The 18,983-nt window shown below is 44.8% G+C and overlaps 2 protein-coding genes across 9 annotated transcripts; one reads left to right on the top strand and one right to left on the bottom strand.

Moving 5' to 3' along the window:
- Window positions 1-2,948: 2,948 nt before the first annotated feature.
- Window positions 2,949-4,800, bottom strand: LOC133059730 (small integral membrane protein 15-like). Its single transcript, XM_061147260.1, has one exon. It carries the CDS (start codon window positions 4,294-4,296, stop codon window positions 4,072-4,074), a length of 225 nt encoding a protein of 74 aa, XP_061003243.1. The 5' UTR covers window positions 4,297-4,800; the 3' UTR covers window positions 2,949-4,071.
- Window positions 4,526-18,853, top strand: LOC133059720 (BOLA class I histocompatibility antigen, alpha chain BL3-7-like). Of its 8 annotated transcripts, none has more exons than XM_061147235.1 (10): window positions 4,845-4,976; window positions 5,289-5,558; window positions 5,740-6,024; window positions 6,928-7,203; window positions 7,320-7,424; window positions 7,849-7,881; window positions 8,020-8,067; window positions 8,231-8,357; window positions 9,354-9,437; window positions 18,084-18,853. In XM_061147235.1, the coding sequence occupies exons 1-8, from the start codon at window positions 4,904-4,906 to the stop codon at window positions 8,233-8,235; spliced, it is 1,095 nt and encodes a 364-aa protein (XP_061003218.1). In that variant the 5' UTR covers window positions 4,845-4,903; the 3' UTR covers window positions 8,236-8,357; window positions 9,354-9,437; window positions 18,084-18,853. The 8 variants fall into 8 exon arrangements, with proteins under 8 accessions (XP_061003212.1, XP_061003218.1, XP_061003216.1 ...); XM_061147233.1 differs by having other exon boundaries at window positions 8,231-8,689; XM_061147236.1 differs by lacking the exon at window positions 18,084-18,853 and adding an exon at window positions 9,744-9,939.
- Window positions 18,854-18,983: the final 130 nt, after the last annotated feature.

The following is an 18,983-nucleotide window of genomic DNA, read 5'->3' as shown; positions in this document are numbered from 1 at the left end:
ATGAGATCCCTGAGGTGAAACCTACTTTCATAGCATCATTCAGATATTATTTGACTTGTCACTATGTTGACATTTGCTTTGATGCATAACTTAGCAGTAACGGACTATGGTAGCAAACTGCACTAGTAATTATTTTCATCTAAACTTTCTTGCAGGAAAAAGAAAACTAATAATCAGGTTTGCTTTAAAACATCCAGAATGATAAAAATTCTTATCTGTCCTTAATAAGTGAAAATGAAAAAAAATGAAAAGAATATACATATATACACATGTATAAGTGAATCACTTTGCTGTACAGCAGAAATTAACATTATAAATCAAATATCCTTCAATAAATTTTCTAAAGTAAATTAAATAAAAATCCTTATGTTTCCTAATCATCATTCTTAAATACAGATTTTGAAAGTATCTTCTGTGATGACATGGAAAATACACACCGAGCACTTCTACTACATTTCAAAGTCCTATGGCCCAAGAAAAATTTCTGTTTGCTCTGAACTACCCTCTTTTTCATGGAAAACAACTGTTATTGAAAGAATGAATGAGCAGAAAGATCTGTATAATTTAGTAAAACAATGTATTACTTTGTAAAAATCTTGTATTAGTACAAGAGGTGTTCAATGAGCAAAATAGGCTTAAGAATTTTAATGTACAGAATAGAAAATAGTCAAGGATATTGTTTCAGGTGCACCGTGGAAAAAACTTTTGAGAAACTACAATTTGTATAGTTTTACTTTTGTATCCAAGATGAACATCCACAATTATCTGAAAAGATTATGAAAAAATACTACTCCTACCTATGTGCGGGCTTTTTCACTTTCACAGACTACCATCAAAATAACAGATTCAGTGCAGACACAAACCTGAAAACCCAGTGGTCTTCTAGTGAAAGAGACAAGAAAGATACTTGGAAAAAATGTAAAAAGCTCTATGCTTCTCACTACCCTGTTTATTTGGGAAATAGTTATTCATATTAAATGCATGGGTTATTAACATTATTCTAAATAAACTAACAAAAATTGTATTATTCGTAGTATGGAAAATATGCATAGAAGTGGTCTCATAATACTATCCTTAGGGTCCTCACTAATTTGTAAGATTGTGTAGATATTTTAATCAAAACCTCAAACAGCCCCAGAGCTAGGACTCAGGGAGACAGGGGGACAAAGAGTTTTCGGAGGGGAGTTCAGTTCAGTTGCTCAGTCATGTCCGACTCTTTGTGACCCCAAGGATTGCAGCACGCCAGGCCTCCCTATCCATCACCATCTCCTGGAGCTTGCTCAGACTCATGTCCATCGACTCAATGATGTCATCCAACCATCTTATCCTCTGTCATCCCCTTCTCCTCCTGCTTTCAATCTTGCCCAGCATCAGGGTCTTCTCAAATGACGCAGTTTGTCCCATCAGGTGGCCAAAGTATTGGAGCTTCAGCTTCAACATCAGTCCTTCCAATGAATATTCAGGACTGATCTCCTTTCAGATTGACTGGTTTGATCTCCTTGCAGTCCAAGGGACTCTCAAGAGTCTTCTCCAACACCACAGTTCAAAAGCATCAGTTCTTCAGTGCCCAGCTTTCTTTACAGTCCAACTCTCACATCCACACATGATTACTGGAAAAACCATAGCTTGACTAGTTGGACCTTTGCTGGCAAAGTGATGTCTCTGCTTTTTAATATACTGTCTAGGTTGGTTGTAGCTTTTCTTGCAAGGAGCAAGCATCTTTTAATTTCATGGCTGCAGTCACCATCTGCATGATTTTGGAGCCCCAAAAAAGTAAAGTCTGCCACTATTTCCATTGTTTCCCCGTTTATTTGCTATGAAGTGATGGGACCAGATGCCATGATCTTAGTTTTCTGAGTGTTGAGTTTTAACCCAACTTTTTCACTCTTCTCTTTCACTTTCATCAAGAGGCTCTTTTGTTCCTCTTAGCTTTCTGTCATAAGGGTGGTTGTCATCTGCACATCTGAGGTTATTGATATTTCTCCTGGCAGTATTGATTCCAACTTGTGCTTCATCCAGCCCAGCATTTCACATGATGTACTCTGCATGTAAGTTAAATGAGCAGGGTGACAATATACAGCCTTGATGTACTCCTTTCCCAATTTGGAACCAGTCTGTTGTTCCATGTCCAGTTCTAACTGTAGCTTCTTGACCTGCATACAAATGTCTTAAGTAGGCAGGTCAGGTTGTCTGGTGTTCCCACCTCTTGAAGAAGTTTCCACTGTTTGTTTTGATTCACACAGTCAAAGGCTTTGGCATAGTCCATAAAGCAGAAGTAGATGTTCCAGGGGATGTTGGCACTTTGATCTCTGGTTCCTCTGGCTTTACTAAATCCAGATTGAACATCTGAAAGTTCAGGGTTCAGGCTCTGTTGAGGCCTGGTTTGGAGAATTTTAAGCATTACTTTGCTAGCCTGTGAGATGGGTGTAATTATTGGGTAGTTTGAACATTCTACCTAGCAGAAGGGGAGGGATCAGGGCAAAGCCCCAGGTGCCGGAAAGGCAAGCCGCTCCGGATCTCAGTCTCAAGGGCGGAGTCTGGAGATGGAACTCCAGGTTGGGAATTCCCCTTCTCCTCAGTTTCACTTTTGCTCTCACAACCTGTGTTTAGCCCTGCTGCCTGGATACTCATGACGTGGCCCCAGTTTTCACTGCCACTGGGTGTCCGGTGTCTAGAAAAACCAATCAGCGGATCCCGGTTATAAGGTCTCCACCGATCCGCCCAGACTCTTTTTTTTTTTTTTTTTTTATAAAAAAGTATCAAATTTATTTCAATATCTAGTTTCATTTTTAAATTAAAGCTATTGGACAATTTTTTTGCAATTTAAAATTCATTATTAGGGGTGAGGAAAACATTAATAAGCTATTAATTATTGAAAACAAAATTATCAACCATGCATTTAAGAAAGCCATGTTAAAGAGGAAAAAATTCCAACTATACTATTTAACTGAAGGAAATATCCTTTACCTCTTTATTTCGAACATTCTCATTTTGACATATTTACACCTTTTTCACACAATTAATACAATGCAAACAAAATATTTCCAAATGTTAAGACTTTTGTTACCATTTATGACACATGACATAACTGTAACTCTTTAAAAGTTCCTTAAAAGAAAGTTGAAATTTTAATTTTCACCGTGAACCTGTCTGATCAAAAAGTAAAGGACATCACCACCACATGAATTAAAACAAAGAATAGAATAAAAAACAAATTATCTCATAAGACATGTTAACTACTTCACATTTCTACTTAGCACAAGTGAGAATAAACTGGTTCCAAGGTACTACAGGTTTCGCATTTTTGCTCTTTTTTTTTTTTTTTCGCATTTTTGCTCTTAAGCTTTAAATCATAGTGTTATTCTACTCAAGTCATCTCTAAGAAAATGGCAGTGTTCATAAGTAGAAAAATGATTTTATCCAGTAGGTGGTATTCTACATAATCAAGATAACAAGAAAATTCTTTATAAAATTAGATTTTTTAAAAATGCAGACTATCTGGTAATTACCAGTATCTCAAAAGCTAAAGTAAGAAAAATACAGAAAATAGAGAAGTACTCATTGAATAATATTATTTTGCTTTGAGGAAACCAGAAGTGATTCTATTCCAAGAAATAATAACGATAAGAGATGTAATTAATACACCATGTATCTTTTAAGCCAAACCACGCTTTTCTGCTCAGAACAACTCTTGATTTTTACATTCTTAATCTCCTCTGTCCAGAACATTTTAAGCCATTATTTAAATAGAGTTCATAATCTAAAGTCACTTTTCTTCACAGGATGTTTTCATTTTAGTATTCATATATAAGCTGCAAAAAGGCAAATGAAAGTCAGTTAAAATAATCTGTAGCATAATAAATGCCAATTTACAGTACTGTCAACAGACTTCTATACCGAAGCCGAAAAGCTGCTACAGTACAGGTGAGAACTGACATGATTCTTCCATAGACTCAGACTTTTAGTTTAGTAATACTGTCATAAGATCCAAAAAGAAACCTTAATGGGTCCTTTCAAAGATGCATAATTTTCCGAACAATTTTCCTCTGGACACACAGCCTGTTCATTCCTTCAATCCTTTTTTAGTCGTTTAGCTTTTGCAATATTTTCTTGACGTTTTTGATTCTTCTTATGCTCCTTTTCCCTGGCCTCAATCATCTTGGCCAGTTTCCAAGACAGCACAGCACTTGCTAGAAACAATGGAGTCAGAGCCAAAATAACTGTTGTAAGGAAGCCATATGGGTCCTTTGCAGCCCATTCCACAACATACTCAGCCCAAGCCTTTAAATCAAACATCTTCGTGGAGGCTTATGCTTGAGTAGTGATCTCTAATTTTGTCCTGGGATTATCAGCCAGTCACAATTTCAGATGACCTTTGGTTAGCTGTCTTCTTCTTTAACTCTACCAACACACTTCTGAGAGAAGGCTTAAATTCTCCCGTGCACCTCAATTTCGGACCCTAGGTGCAAGCGCCCTCCACACTTTAAGGACTAAATATTCTTCTTCTTCCTTCCGAAAAGGATCCACCAGGCATGATCTTCGGATCAGACCCGCACGGCGCCTGAAGGTGAGGGCACCTCACAGCCACCCGCACTGTCCTTTCCTGTGTTTTCCCCTCGCTCACCCTTCCTCACCCTACCCGGTGGCCCGCCACTGGGGCCACGCTTCCCCGACCCTCCGCCTCCGCGAGCGCGGGCCCGGCGGGGCTCGAGCAGCCGGCGGTCCCCGGGAATCAGAGGTCATCCCCGCCACACCCTGGGCCGCCGGCGCCGCGGCCACCTCCGCTGAGCATCGGGGCAAAACCGCGGCACCGACCACCACCCGCCTCCCCTACATCTCGCCGGGGACGACGGGTTCGGACCCCCACCGCGCCCAGACTCTTGTTTCTTCCCAGACCCAGAGGATGCGCGTCATGGGGCCGCGAACCCTCCTCCTGCTGCTCTCGGGGGCCCTAGTCTTGACCGAGAGCCTGGCTGGTGAGTGAGGAGTCGGGAGGGAATGGCCTCTGCTGGGAGGGGCGAGGGGACCGCCCGGAAGTCTGGCGGGCAAGACCCCAGGGAAGGAGCGATCCCGACGCCCTGCCCAGACCCGCCCCCTCCCCGGTCCCTGCCTTCCTTCCCTTGCTTCCCGACCCCTCTTTTCTACCCCTTTCGAAGTTCGGGCCGGTTTTTCACCGCTTCCATCTCACTGGCCCTCCGCCCCCTCCTCTCTCCCGGCCCCAACACCTCGGACCCGGGACCCGCGCGGGGAAGAGGGTCGGACTGGGTCTCACCCCTTCCCGCCCCCAGGCCCCCACTCCCTGAGGTATTTCTACACCGCCGTGTCCCGGCCCGGCCTCGGGGAGCCCCGCTTCATCACCGTCGGCTACGTGGACGACACGCAGTTCGTGCGGTTTGACAGCGACGCTCCGGATCCGAGGATGGAGCCGCGGGCGCGGTGGGTGGAGCAGGAGGGGCCCGAGTATTGGGATCGGGAGACGCAGAAAGCCAAGGACGCCGCACCGACTTTCCGAGCGAACCTGAACAACCTGCGCGGCTACTACAACCAGAGCGAGGCCGGTGAGTGACGCGGGCCCGGGTCCAGGTCACGGCCCCCACCTCCACGCCCCGGCGGAGTCGCCCCGAGTCTGCGGGTCCGAGGGTCATCCCAACACTGCGGAACACGCCCGGCACCCCGACCCGGGAGGAGCCGGAGGGACTGGACCCGGTTTCATTTTCAGTTTGGGTTTAATCACCGCAGGTGGTCAGGGCGGGTCAGGGTCTCACACGGTCCAGGAGATGTACGGCTGCGACGTGGGTCGCCTCCTCCGCGGGTACGTGCAGTACGCCTACGACGGCAGAGATTACCTCGCCCTCAACGAGGACCTGCGCTCCTGGACCGCGGCGGACACGGCGGCTCAGATCTCCAAGCGCAAGTGGGAGGCGGCAGGTACTGCGGAGGGAGACAGGAACTACCTGGAGGGCACGTGCGTGGAGGGGCTCCGCAAATACCTGGAGAACGGGAAGGACACGCTGCTGCGCGCAGGTATGAGGGGCGCGGGGCCTCCCTGATCTCCCCTCGGGCTGGAGCTGGCTTCCCACGAGGAGAGGAAAATGGGGTCCCTGAGGGAACAGCGCCCCAGGTTCTTGTCAGGAGAGGGAGGAAATCCGCCCAGGTTTTCATATTGTGTACAAAACAGTCACCAGTGGCCCTACTGCTCTGAAGGACAATTAAGGAATCCAGTGTCTTTGAGGAAGAAGCAGGAAACAAATCATCCCTGAAATAGCTGGTCAGCGGTGCCCTTTGACCCTGGCCACCATCTTGTGAACCATGACTCTCTCTCAAGGCCTGTTCTCACCCTCAGAGCATCTAATGAGGCCTGACTCCAGCTTTTCTGAGTCATTCAGCCTCCACCAGAGTCAGGATCTTTAGTCTGTATTCTCCCCCTCACGTTTTTGGAGCTCCTATCCTAGTCTCTCATTCTAGAAATTTCCAAGGACTAATATAGATCATCACTGATCTCTGATTTGAGGCTGTTATCTAGCTCTTCTGCTGCTTTTTTCAACACCATGGTCTTGAATGTTCCATAGCTCAGCCGGTAAAAAAGTTCATAATAAGTCTGGGGATCTGATGTACAGCCTGGTGACTATAGTTAATAATAATCCTGTGTTATATACTTTAAAATTGATCTTAATCATTCTCATCACACCTGTTAAACAGACACATATATAAGGTAATTTGATGAATATATTAATCACCTTCACAGTGTACATATACATCAAAGCAACATGTAGTACACTCTAAATGTGTACAGTTTTTGTTAAGTATACCTCAGTAAAGCTGGGGGGAAAAAATCAGTGTTCTGTCCTTTCTCAGGATGGTCACATGATGTTGCTTCAGTGACTCATGGAGGTAACACAAACTGTGAATTTTCTGATTCTTCCTCAGACCCTCCAAAGGCACATGTGACCCGTCACTTCATCTCTGACAGTGAGGTCACCCTGAGGTGCTGGGCCCTGGGCTTCTACCCTGAGGAGATCTCACTGACCTGGCAGTGCAATGGGGAGAACCAGACACAGGACATGGAGCTTATGGAGACCAGGCCTTCAGGGGATGGAACCTTCCAGAAGTGGGCTGCCCTAGTGATACCTTCTGGAGAGGAGCAAAGATACACATGCCATGTGCAGCACGAGGGCCTTCAGGAGCCCCTCACCCTAAGATGGGGTAAGGAGCAGGGTGGGGTGGAGCTTCCTCTCAGATAAAGCAGGAGCCCTTCAGGACTCAGTTCAGCAAGGTCGGGACTCAAGCTGAGGTCAGGGCCCCTTCCCTTTCCTCCACAGAACCTCCTCAGACCTCCTTCCTCACCATGGGCATCATTGTTGGCCTGGTTCTCCTCGTGGTGGCTGTGGTGACTGGAGCTGTGATCTGGAGGAAGAAGTGCTCAGGTAGGGAAGGGAGGGAGGATCTGAGTTTTCTTGTCTCACTAGGGGTTTCAAGCCCAGGTAGACGTTTACCTGCCTGGTTACTGGAAAGTACCCTCCGCACACATGTGGAGTCTGGAGCTGATGCTAACATTTTGCTTTTTTAAAGCCTGTATGAAAATGAAAGAAATTTTTCACCTTCGTAAATCCAGTTGGGGACCAGGTTTCCAGCACTTGAAGGTCAGAAGGGAGCTCCTTGCTGAGGACAGACCTCCAGGAGGGCAGGTGGCCCAGTCCTTACACGTTTCCCTTCTCTGTGTTCCTGATCCTATCATGAGTTTTGACCACAGTTCCAGAAAGTTCTCTGGGGTTCAGGACTAGGAGTTGCTCTAGGATCTCATGACTCAGCCTTCTCCCTGGCCTCTCACGTGATATTTTCTTCTCACAGGTGAAAAAGGATGGATCTACGCCCAGGCTGCAAGTAAGTATAGAGGGGGTGATTCCTGAGACCCTGTGAGGGTGAAGACCGGAGGCCATGTGGGGCTCACCCTCCTCAAAGTTCCTTCTCTAGTTTCTCTCCTGTGGGTTCTGACCATGTCCTGGTCTTGTTCTTCCCCAGGCAGTGACAGTGCCCAGGGTTCTGATGTGTCTCTCTCAGTTCCTAAAGGTGAGACCCTGGAGGGTCTAGATTGGAAGGGGGATTGGGGCAGAGGGGACACATTGGGCGGCAGGGATCTTTGAGTGGGACATGCAAGCATGTGGGGGGCTGTGGAGAATGTGAGTGCTTACATGACTGACCTGAACTGGTTCCTGATTCTCTTCTTTTACAGTGTGAGACAGCTGCCTTGTGGGGACTGAGTGATTATCCGTCCCACTTTGTGACATCAGATCCCGGGACCCCTCTTTCTGCAGCTGCATCTGAATGCATCTGTGTTCCTATTAGCATAATGTGAGGAGGTAGGGAGACTGGCCCACCCCTGCCCACCGCACCCCCTCTCCACCCAGACCTGTGTTCTCTTCCCTGTTGGACTCCTCTGTTTTGGCTGAGGCAGGGCTGGGCCCTTTCTACCTTTGTCTTAACTTCATGTTGTGCTGAGAAATACTGAACATAAGAATCTGGATGTGAATTTGTTTTTTCTCATTCATGTCATGAGGGTTGATGGGTTAATAAATAAAAAGATTCGTAAAGTTTGAGACAGGAAAACAAACAGAAGCACTGAGAATCTTCCAGCTGTGCTATTTGCTGTGCTGAGTCTGATGTCAGTGGGACCAGAGAAGGATACGAGGAGGTATGAGCCCTCTCCAGTGAGTGCTAAGTCCTTTGTGGGCTTCAAAGTGGTCACTGGTTGGATGAGTCATCTTGTCTGTTTCTTTGTCCTTGTCCCTTTGGTGGGACAAGTTTCTACTAAATGACTGAGGTCAGTGATCAGAGAGCATTCAGGTTGGGGAGGAGTCTTAAATCCACACTTCAACAGTTGTACTTTCCTGGGAAGAAAAGGGCTAGAGATGCATATTGGTTTCTCTACCCTGAGGTACATAGCCAAGTGGAAGACTAAAGAAGTGTTATCAGCTCAAAATAATGAAAATCAATGAATCCTTGCTGTTTGAAACTATTACCTAAATGGATTTCTCACTCATTCCTTAGTGTAAACAACAGAATACAAATTTTTCTGTTACATAAACGAAAATTGCGTGTATGTGTACCCTGGGGACTCATTTCATTTCAGGAAAAGCCACAGAATAAGCTTGAAGCTATACAGCCAGGAACAGAATCCACAATCCTCCTAGTGGAGTCCCACATCGGACCCACTGGCCCCAGCTGAGCACAGATGTCACAGCTCACACCACTGATCCCGTGCCGGGCTGGGACTGCTTTCGTTACTTCTCTTGGCAAATGGGTGTCATTACTGCCATTCATGCCACCTTTGCCAAATGCATTCTTCACTGTTTCAGCTTATGTCACCACGCCCTGAGCCAGAGTCAGTATGCGGTCACCTAACTGTGGACTTATACTGTGTCTACCTGCAAGAATGTTGGGTAAGCAAATTTTCCTCTCATACGGAGGGAGGTAGTCTCTGCCTTCTACCAGGGCCTTAAAGTCTGGGATTCCCCTAACATGGGAAGAGGGTACAGTTACTGGGGGTGGAGGTCGGGAATGAGAGATGGAAAAAGAATGACAAATTTCATTTCGGTTTTGGCTGTATTTGAACATTGCTCTTTGTGAACATGGCTCTTTGTGCCTCCCATTTCTCCCCTTTTAAATGTGTTCGGGGCTTCCCTGGTGGTCCACTGGTTAAAAATCTGCCTGCCAATGCAGGGAACATGGTTCAATCCCTGTTCCAGGAAAATCCCACATGCCGTGGAGCAACAGAGCCCACTGATCACAACTATTGGAGCCCACATGCTTTAGAGCCTGTGCTCTGCAACAAGAGAAGCCAGCACAGCGAGAAGCCCCCACTCTCCACTACTAGAGAAAGCCCTTGCACAGCAGTGAAGACCCAGCACAGCTAAAAATAAATAGATAATTTTTTTAAAAGTGTATGAAGGTTATCCTCTGCCCGTCCCACCATTGTACATTAGATCTTGATACAAATGGCAAGATTCCATATTTTATATGGCAGACTAATATTTCTCTTACATTTTCTTTTTTTTTTTTTTATCAGCCATGGATTTACATGTATTCCCAATCCCGATCCCCCCTCCCACCTCCCTCTCCACCCGATTCCTCTGGGTCTTCCCAGTGTCTCTTACATTTTCATATCCATTCAATCATTGATGGGCACTTAGGCTGTCTCTATATCTTGACTATTGTAGTAATACTTCAGTGCACATGGGGGTGCACATCTCTTTTCTCCCCACTGATCAAGCTGGCTTTAATTGCTGACACAAAAACTTGCATGTTTCACACTAGAACTGGCCCTGCATAGGTGTCTAATGAATGACCTTTTGACAACAGAGCCCCCTTCCCCCGTCATGCGCCACCATGTTTTAACATGGGTCCCCTGAAGAAGCAAGTAATTCAGATGAGGCTCTGAAGAGCAGATTACCTCACCTTTTTCCTGCCTCCAATGTCCTTTTCCCATGCCTAAGACCACCCTGCTTGGGAGGTGGGGGAGGAGGAGACAGGCATTCGGCTTGTAGGATCTTAGTTCCCCCACCAGGGATTGAACCCGGGGCCCTTGGCAGTGAAAGTGCTGAGTCCTACTCACTGAACTGCCAGGGAATTCCCCTGGCCTGCTTCTTTGTCCTGTAAATATCGCAAGCCCCTGGCCTTTGGGGAAGGAAACATTAGATCTGTCTTCCCGTCTCCTCACTTGGCTGCCTTGTGACTAAATCCTCTCTCTGCTGCAAACCTTGGCATGTTTGAGGTTTTGACTCACTGCTTACTGGTCAGATGAACCTGTCTCAGTAACATCCTCACTTCCAGGAGGGCTCTAGGCTTTACAACCTTGCCTTCTGCCTCCCACTTGCCTTCCAGACAGCAGAAGCTGAGGGAGGTGCAGGCAGAACGGCTTCCTTTAGTAGAGGCTTGACGGGTGGGGCGGGTGGGGCATGGAGCTGGCCAGTCAGAGGCCCCTGAAGAAGAGCTTGGGGCCTCGGTCCAGGGTGCACCCTTTGGGGCCCAGCTGGCAGGCAGGGCATCACGGTCCTCGGCGGAGAGACGGCTGCTGCACCATAACCTTGTGCCAGAGGCCCAGGCGGCCTGGACAGCACAGCCTGACAGGCGGAGGAAGCTGAGGCCTCTGGACCAATCTCGGAGGGCAGCCAGGAGCTCCTTCAAGCCAGTTCAGCTGATTTCAGGGTTAGCAGACAGATGAGTGAGACCAGTGAGGAGCAGAGACGGAGACATCAGTTCAGAGCTCTTCAGGCCACGTTGCCCAGGTGATTTGCCGACAGGTTCAGGTGCTCCAGGGCGCAGTCTTCCTGAATCAGGTAGCTGACCAGGGTCCATGAGGCCTGGGTCACTCTCGCTAGCAGCCACAGCACTTAGCTCCAGGTGCAGGAGGCTGCGGGCTGGCAGGCTGCTCAGGGCCTGGGCTAGGGCAGTGGCGCCAGGCCATTGTAGGACAGGGCCAGTGTCTTCAGGCACTGGGTGTCTCGGAAGGTGCTGCTCAGGGCCATCTGGTGGTTCAGGAAAAAGCTGGGGCCTGTATCACAGGCCTGGAGGTACAGGGTGCTGAGCGTGGGGCAGGCCCGCAGGACGGAGGTCAGAGCCTGGCCACAGCCATCCCAGCAGGAGTTCCCCTAGCTGGTGGCAGACAGCGGCCTCCTCCGGCAGCTGCCTGCTCGTCTGTGCTCTAGTCTTGGCCCTGCTCAGCTGGTAAAACTCATAGTCCAGGCTCATACTCGGGGGTTCACCCAGTCGCCCCACCCAGGGTTCCAGACATCCCGTGTTCTCCATCGCCATGGCTGCTACATCTCTTTTTGAGTTAGTGTTTTCATTTTCTTCAGATAAACATCCAAGAGTAGAATTGCTAGATTACATGGTAGTTCCATTTTTAATTTTTTGAGAGATCTCCATACTGTTTTTTCCATAATGGCTGCTCTAATTTTATATTCCCACTAACAGTGCCTAAGAGTTCCTTTTTCTCCACATCCTCACTCACATTTGTAGAAGACTTTAATTAAAGTCCAGCTTATCAATTATTTCTTTCATGGATTTTGCCTTTGGTGTTGTATCTAAAAAGTCATTACCATACCCAGAAGTCATCAAGGGTCTCCCCTTTATCATCTTCTGGGTGTTGTATAATTTAATGTTATACATTTAGCTCTATACTCCATTTTGAGTTAATTTCTGTGAAGGGTGTAAAGTCTGTGTGAGATTGATGCTTTTTAATATAGATGTCCAGTTGTTCCAGCACCGTTTATTAAAGAGGTTATCTTTCCTCCATTGTATTGCCTTGCTCTTTTGTCAAAGGTCAGTTGACAATATTTATGTGAGTCTATCTCTAGGCTCTTATTCTATTCAGTTGATCTACATTGTCCCTTCGCATCCACAGGGAATTAATTTCAGGGCCCCTCAAAGATACCAAAATCTGTGGATGCTCAAGTCCCTTTTAAATGATCTCATAGTGTTTGTACATAATCTACACACATTCTCCTGTGTACTTTAAATCATCTCTAGGTTACTTCTAATACCTGTAATACAATACCTGTAACTGCTATGGAAATGGTTGTAAATACATTGTAAATGCTATGTGAATAGTTCCCAGTGTGTAGTAAATTCAAATTTTGCTTTTGGGAACTTTTGGGAATTTTTTTTTTTTTCATCGTGGGGGCAGTGGTTTGTCCTGTTTCCTCTCTTTTATGAATTCTAGAAGAATTGGTAATTTTTCAGCTTATTCAGGTTTTTACTTGTCTTAAAGACAGAAAGGTGATTTCCAAGCTGCTCACGTGTAGAACTGAAACCAGAAACTCCCCAAAGATCTTTTCACGGAACTGTTTTGCCTTCCATTTTCCATTTCTAGAAAAGTAGGCTATAGTATATGGACAAATCCTTCCACTGAAAAGAGGTAAAAATACCATGTTAAACTCAAAAACCATCTTCTTAAAAGCATCAGTGAGTTGATAAGAAAGTAATAAATGACCTAGCCTCCCAAAGAAGGGAAAGATCCTGCTTGCCCTTCATAGAGAACAGTGTCCTGAAAATGGAGAAACAGTTCTATGAGTTTATTGCACCAGAGTCCAAACATGGCAGTCCTACACTTCCAGCTGTTTGCCCCAAGTTCCTGACTTTTTCTACCCATCTGTCTTCCCTTTCAAACTTTAAACCGAGTTTTAAAAATTCTGATTATAATGTATACAGATATTCTATAATGTATGATAAAGTATGTTCACTATAGAAAATTTATAAAATGATGAAACTGATAATAAAAATAGCCGTAGCCTTCACACTTGGAAATATTCTGTTGTATTTTCTTCTAGTTTATTATATAACCTGCTGCTGCCCAAGGGCCACAGCTCTAAGTTGATGAGCCCAGATCTCAGTGGCCCCAAGTTCTGTGCCTGTATCTCTGCCTTCCAACTAGTGATGATGGATGGTCCCGCACCTACCTAAGGTCACCTCTCAGCCTGAGCTTAAGATTGGGCCCTGCTTCCCCCAATAATCAATTTCCTAGTCTCTATTGTATCATTCATTCTTGCATACAAATGTGCTGTAATGTTAATACCTCTCATTAGAACAAACAAAATGAAACCAAATAAATGAAAATAAAATGGTCCCATTAAAATCCACCACTTGGTCCCATATCCCCCTCCAACCAGTGCCCCATTTCTATGACTTTCCTTATAGAACAATACTTGAGTCCATTCTCTCACCTACTGTGTTGTCTTTTATTTTTAGCAGATACATATATGCACATATCTTGAAAAGTAAATACCACTACAAGTCCTGTTAATGAAAATAAGTGAGTAGGTGAAAGTCACTTAGTTGTATTCAACTCTTTGCAACCCCATGGATTGCAGCCTCTGTCCATGGAACTCTCCAGGCAAGAATACTGGAGTGGGTAGCCATTCCCTTCTCCAGAGGATCTTCCTGACCCAGGTAATGAACCCAGGTTTCCTGCATTTAAGCAGATTCTTTGCCATCTAAGCCACCAGGGGAGTCTCCCCAATCTTCCATACATCCCATTTCTGATCTCGGAGCCAACCTCTTTAAGGTTTGTGTCTGTTTCTCTTATTGGTATTTCTGTTCCTCTAAATAGCACATTCATAGTGGTCTTTCTTTGTTTTTGTTTATGTATCATTTTAGTGAATTAGCTCTCTTTAACATACCATGATCCTTCAAATAGTTATTTTATCATTTTTATTAGCTTAATGTTCAGTGTCTACATTATTATGACTGTGTAAATAAATGCTACTCACAGCTAAGCATTTAGTAGACTATGATAATTTTTTTCCCTTGAATTTTGTTCTCGAATTAATAAGTGTCTTATTCCTTCGTTTGCTTAGTTTCTGTCGTATTCATTATGAGATCACTCTCAAACTTTCCTCCACAGCCTAAGTACTTAATGAATATATTCAAGCACATCAGATATTCTACCAACTTCATCTCTTTGCACAGACTTTCCCACAGCCCTCGGGGCTGCCACATGGGGACAGGTTCCCTGCTCACCTGGGGCGTGGCTGACTGCCGGGGTCCAGCCTCAGCAGGATCCAGGGGGTACCCTCAGGATGAACGGCATCGGCGAGAGAGAGAGAGAGAGAAGACACGTGAGACTAGCCTTGATAGGGCCAAGTCTGCGAGGGAGGGAGAGAGAGAGAAAGAGAGAGAGAGACCAGACCGGGGGTGCAGAGTCTGGCAGAATCTGGCAATGCTTTATTTTTTACCATAGCTTTTATACCCTAAGTTAGTACATTTCTAAGGGGAAGATAGTTTAACATTATGTCAGCTTGTCCTTCACAAAACCAGGGTGTTTTCTGCATACTTCTTTGTTTATGAGGGTCTTGTACGTTATCTTCTGGCCTTGGGGCCTATGAACATTTTATGCAGGTCAGGTGAATGTAAACCTATTTTCTGTTTCTCTGGTGACTTTAACTGAAAGGTAGCAGTCTCATAGGGCAACAGTACAGAGTAGAAGTATAACCTTGTTAACACAAAAATTAATCCTTCTGCAGAAGTTGTCAGTTGCGTTTATCTAAGAAGTTTATCCCACACAGACTCTGCGACTTTGGTGAGGCAGCTTCTGCCTAGCACTCCTGGCTGACAATTAACAACCATTTCATTGTTACCACACTAGGGCTAAGTCCTTATTTCTCTAGATCTTTAACTATATTAACAATGGTTTCTATAACACAACCTTAGCACATTAAAAGCAAAAACACAGCAAGCAGAACACAGCAAGCAAAACACAGCAAGCAAATCACAACCCAATAACCACCTATAGAATAATTTTTCTTATGTTTTCTAATAGGACTCCTTTACCCCTTAAAAGGGCTCTATATCTACTAGGGCTTTTATATAATCAGGTTCTTCATGCTATTTTATGATTAGGATATTATAAGCAATCATGCATATTAGTACCAAGGGCATAAATACATTTGGCTAACAAACTGCCAGCAAAGGAGTTTAAAGTAAAACACTCCTATCACCCTGGATAATCTCATAAAATACCACCACCTGGGAAACTTATTGATTAAAGTTCTAAATTGATTCTTATTTGGGAAGAGATCGGGGAAGGCCTTCCCGCCTGTGTCAGAGAAATTAGGGAGTAGTCCATTGAGGCAGGCATCAGAAAGACAGATACCATCTTTAAGGTGAGCGCTGGGGGCAGCTTTTCAAAATCCCTGAAAACCTGATCTGCCTTGCCTGTCAGGCTTTCTCCTCGTGACCTTGTCATGGGTGGGATCTCATGAGCTGGACTTTTCGAAACCCCTGAAAACCTGATCCGCCTTGCCCGTCAGGTTTTCTCCCTCATGGCCTTGTTAGGGGTAGGGTCTCGTGTGTTGGCTCCCAGCAGATGACATTCGGAATCTCCTTCACCTCATCCTAGGCTGACCTCTGCCTCTCTTTCCTGCTGGCTTCCCTGTTGCCTGGATCTCACATGTTCTTCTTTTTTGGTTTTTTCAAACACTTTTCCTTTACTTCATCTAGTTAGTATGCTGAGAAAGGGACCATATAAAGTAAAATATTGAAACTCTAAATAGTTAAAAAAATCCCCTGGAGAAGGGCATGGCAACCCACTCCAGTATTCTTTTTTTTATTATTTTATTTTAATTGGAGGCTAATTACTTTACAATACTGTGGTGGTTTTTGCCATACATTCACATGAATCAGCCATGGATGTACATGTGTTCCCCATCCTGACTCTCCCTCCCACCTCCCTCCCCATCCCATCCCTCAGGGTCATCCCAGTGCACCAGCCCTGAGTACCCTGTCTTATACATCGAACCTGGACTGGTGATCTGTTTCACATATGATAATATACATGTTTCAACGCTATTCTCTCAAATCATCCCACCCTCGCCTTCTCCCACAGAGTCCAAAAGTCTGTTTTTTGTATTTGTGTCTCTTTTGCTGTCTCGCATATAGGGTCATCGTTACCATCTTTCTAAATTCCATGTATATGCATTAATATACTATATTGGTGTTTTTCTTTCTGACTTACTTCGCTCTGTCCAATAGGCTCCAGTTTCATCCACCTCATTAGAACTGATTTAAATGCATTCTTTTTAGTAGCTGAGTAATATTCCATTATGTATATGGATATATATGGATATATATATATCCATTCATCTGCCCATGGACATCTAGGCTGCTTACATGTCCTGGCTATTATAAACAGTGCTGCGATGAACATTAGGGTACACGTGTCTCTTTCACTTCTGGTTTCCTCGGTGCGTATGCCCAGCAGTGGGATTGCTGGGTCGTATGGCGGTTCTATTTCCAGTTTTTTAAGGAATCTCCACACTGTTCTCCATAGTGGTTATACTAGTTTGCATTCCCACCAACAGTGTAAGAGGGTTCCTTTTTCTCCGCACTCTCTCCAGCATTTATTGTTTGTAGACTCATTGATAGCAGCCATTCTGACTGGCGTACCCACTCCAGAATTCTTGCCTGGAGAATTCCAAGGACAGAGGACCTGGTGGGCTACAGTCCATGGGGTCTCAAAGAATCAGACACAACTGAGCGACCAACACACACACACACACACACACACACACACACACACACACACATGCAAATATCTAAAAATGTCTTCAGGCTACCAGCACTTATTCACATAGTAACTTGGTATAGAATTCTGTGTTGAAAATAATTTTCCTCAGAATTTAGAAAGCATTGTTTCAACATTTTCTAGCTTCTTCAGAGCAGATTTTTTTGCCTCTTGAAGTTTTCAGAGTCTCTTCTTTTTAAAAAATTTTACTTACTTTATTTTTGTTTGCGCTGGGTCTTCGTTGCTGTCCAAGGGCTTTCGTTGCACCGAGCAGGAGGCGGCTTCTCTTGTGGAGCACAGGCTCTAGGCTCGCGGGCTCAGTAGTTGGGATGCATGGGCTTAGTTGCTCTGGGCATATGAAATCTTCCCAGTCTAGGGATCAAACCTGTGTCCCCTGCATTGGCCGGTCGATTCTTAACCATTGTGCCACCAGGGGAGTGCTCAAAGCCTCTACTTTTCCACCCTTTTTACTGAAATTTCATCTGTGATATATCTTTGTTTTCATATATCTGTTTTCATCTCCTGTGCTGAGAACTTGGTGGGGACCATTCAAAGTATAAGCTTTTGTCTGTCAAACTCTGAGAAACTTTCTTGAAATTTTAAAAATATTTGCTACTCTCCATTCTCTTTGAAACTTATGTTCTTGATGTGTTGGAATCCCTTGCTGATAACCCAGAATTCTTATAGTTCTTCTTTCCTTCTTGCCATTACTTCTCCATTTTGTAGCACTAAATGGAAGTAAAACTTAATTTTCTAATTCTTCTATTGAATTATTTATTTCTATGATCATATTTCTAATTTCTAAGAGCACTTTCTTCTTCTCTGTATACAATAGTATGTAATTCTGGTCTTGTTTCATATGCCATATCTTTTTCACATCTTTTATATTATTGATTATAGTCATATGGAATCCATTAGGTCTCTTGATTATCTTCTTTTATGATTTCTGCTAAATGTTTATTTCCCTTATAACAGTTAAAGCGCCATATCACCAGGGTCTTACTCTTGCTCTTCCTTCTGTTTCCAGGAACTAGCAGATCCTGATCCACTGGCGGCCTCAAAACATATACTGGATGATGGACTTTAGTGTGGCTCAGGCAGCTAAGCCACACTGCCACTTGATGTCCTCCTGACTTCTGAACCTAGCAGCCTCTTCTTATAGAACATTCTGGAACACTGCAACAGTTCACTAGCATGGGGTGCAGAGTCATGTCTGCTACCTGCTGGACAGGGAACTAATGGAAAATAGGTCACAAAGGTCTCTGAGAGAAGATATCCTGGGTTCAATCCCATCCCCAACTCCACCACCTCCTTAAACTCTCTCAGTAGAAAATGATCACAAATTGGGTGCTTCATGGGTTTGCTTTGAGGGTAAAATTTGACCATGTAAATCACATGGCCTTATTGCCTGAGACCTATTAAGTGTTCCTTTATTCACAGTTACCATTATTATAATGGGCTTCCCTGGTGGCTCAGATGGTAAAGAATCCCCCTGCAATGCGGGAGACTTGGGTTTGATCCCAGGGTGGGGAAGATCTTCCCTGGAGGAAATGGCAACCCACTCCAGTGTTCTTGCCTGAGAAATCCCATGGGCAAAGAAGACCAGCAGGCTATAGTCCATGGGGTCACAAAGAGTAAAGCACGACTGAGCACACCATCATATTGACTACAGCATTTAGATAAGTTCCACTATTTTGCTTGTATAAATCACAATTCAGGAAACATCGTTAAACACATATTAATATTTTTGAGACATGTATGATTATCTTCTTAAGATAAATCCTTTTTAGGAATTTAGTTACTTCTCTTTTGCTTTTTTTCTGGCCACGTTGTTTGGCATGTGGGATCTTAGTTCCCCAGCCAGAGTCTGAACCCATGCCCCCTGCATTGGAAACACAGAGTCTTAACCATTGGGAAGCCAGGAAAG

This window comes from Dama dama, chromosome 7 (genome assembly GCF_033118175.1).
Source record: "Dama dama isolate Ldn47 chromosome 7, ASM3311817v1, whole genome shotgun sequence".
NCBI classification, from domain to species: domain Eukaryota; kingdom Metazoa; phylum Chordata; class Mammalia; order Artiodactyla; family Cervidae; genus Dama; species Dama dama.
This window is presented reverse-complemented; position numbering and strand designations above follow the sequence as displayed.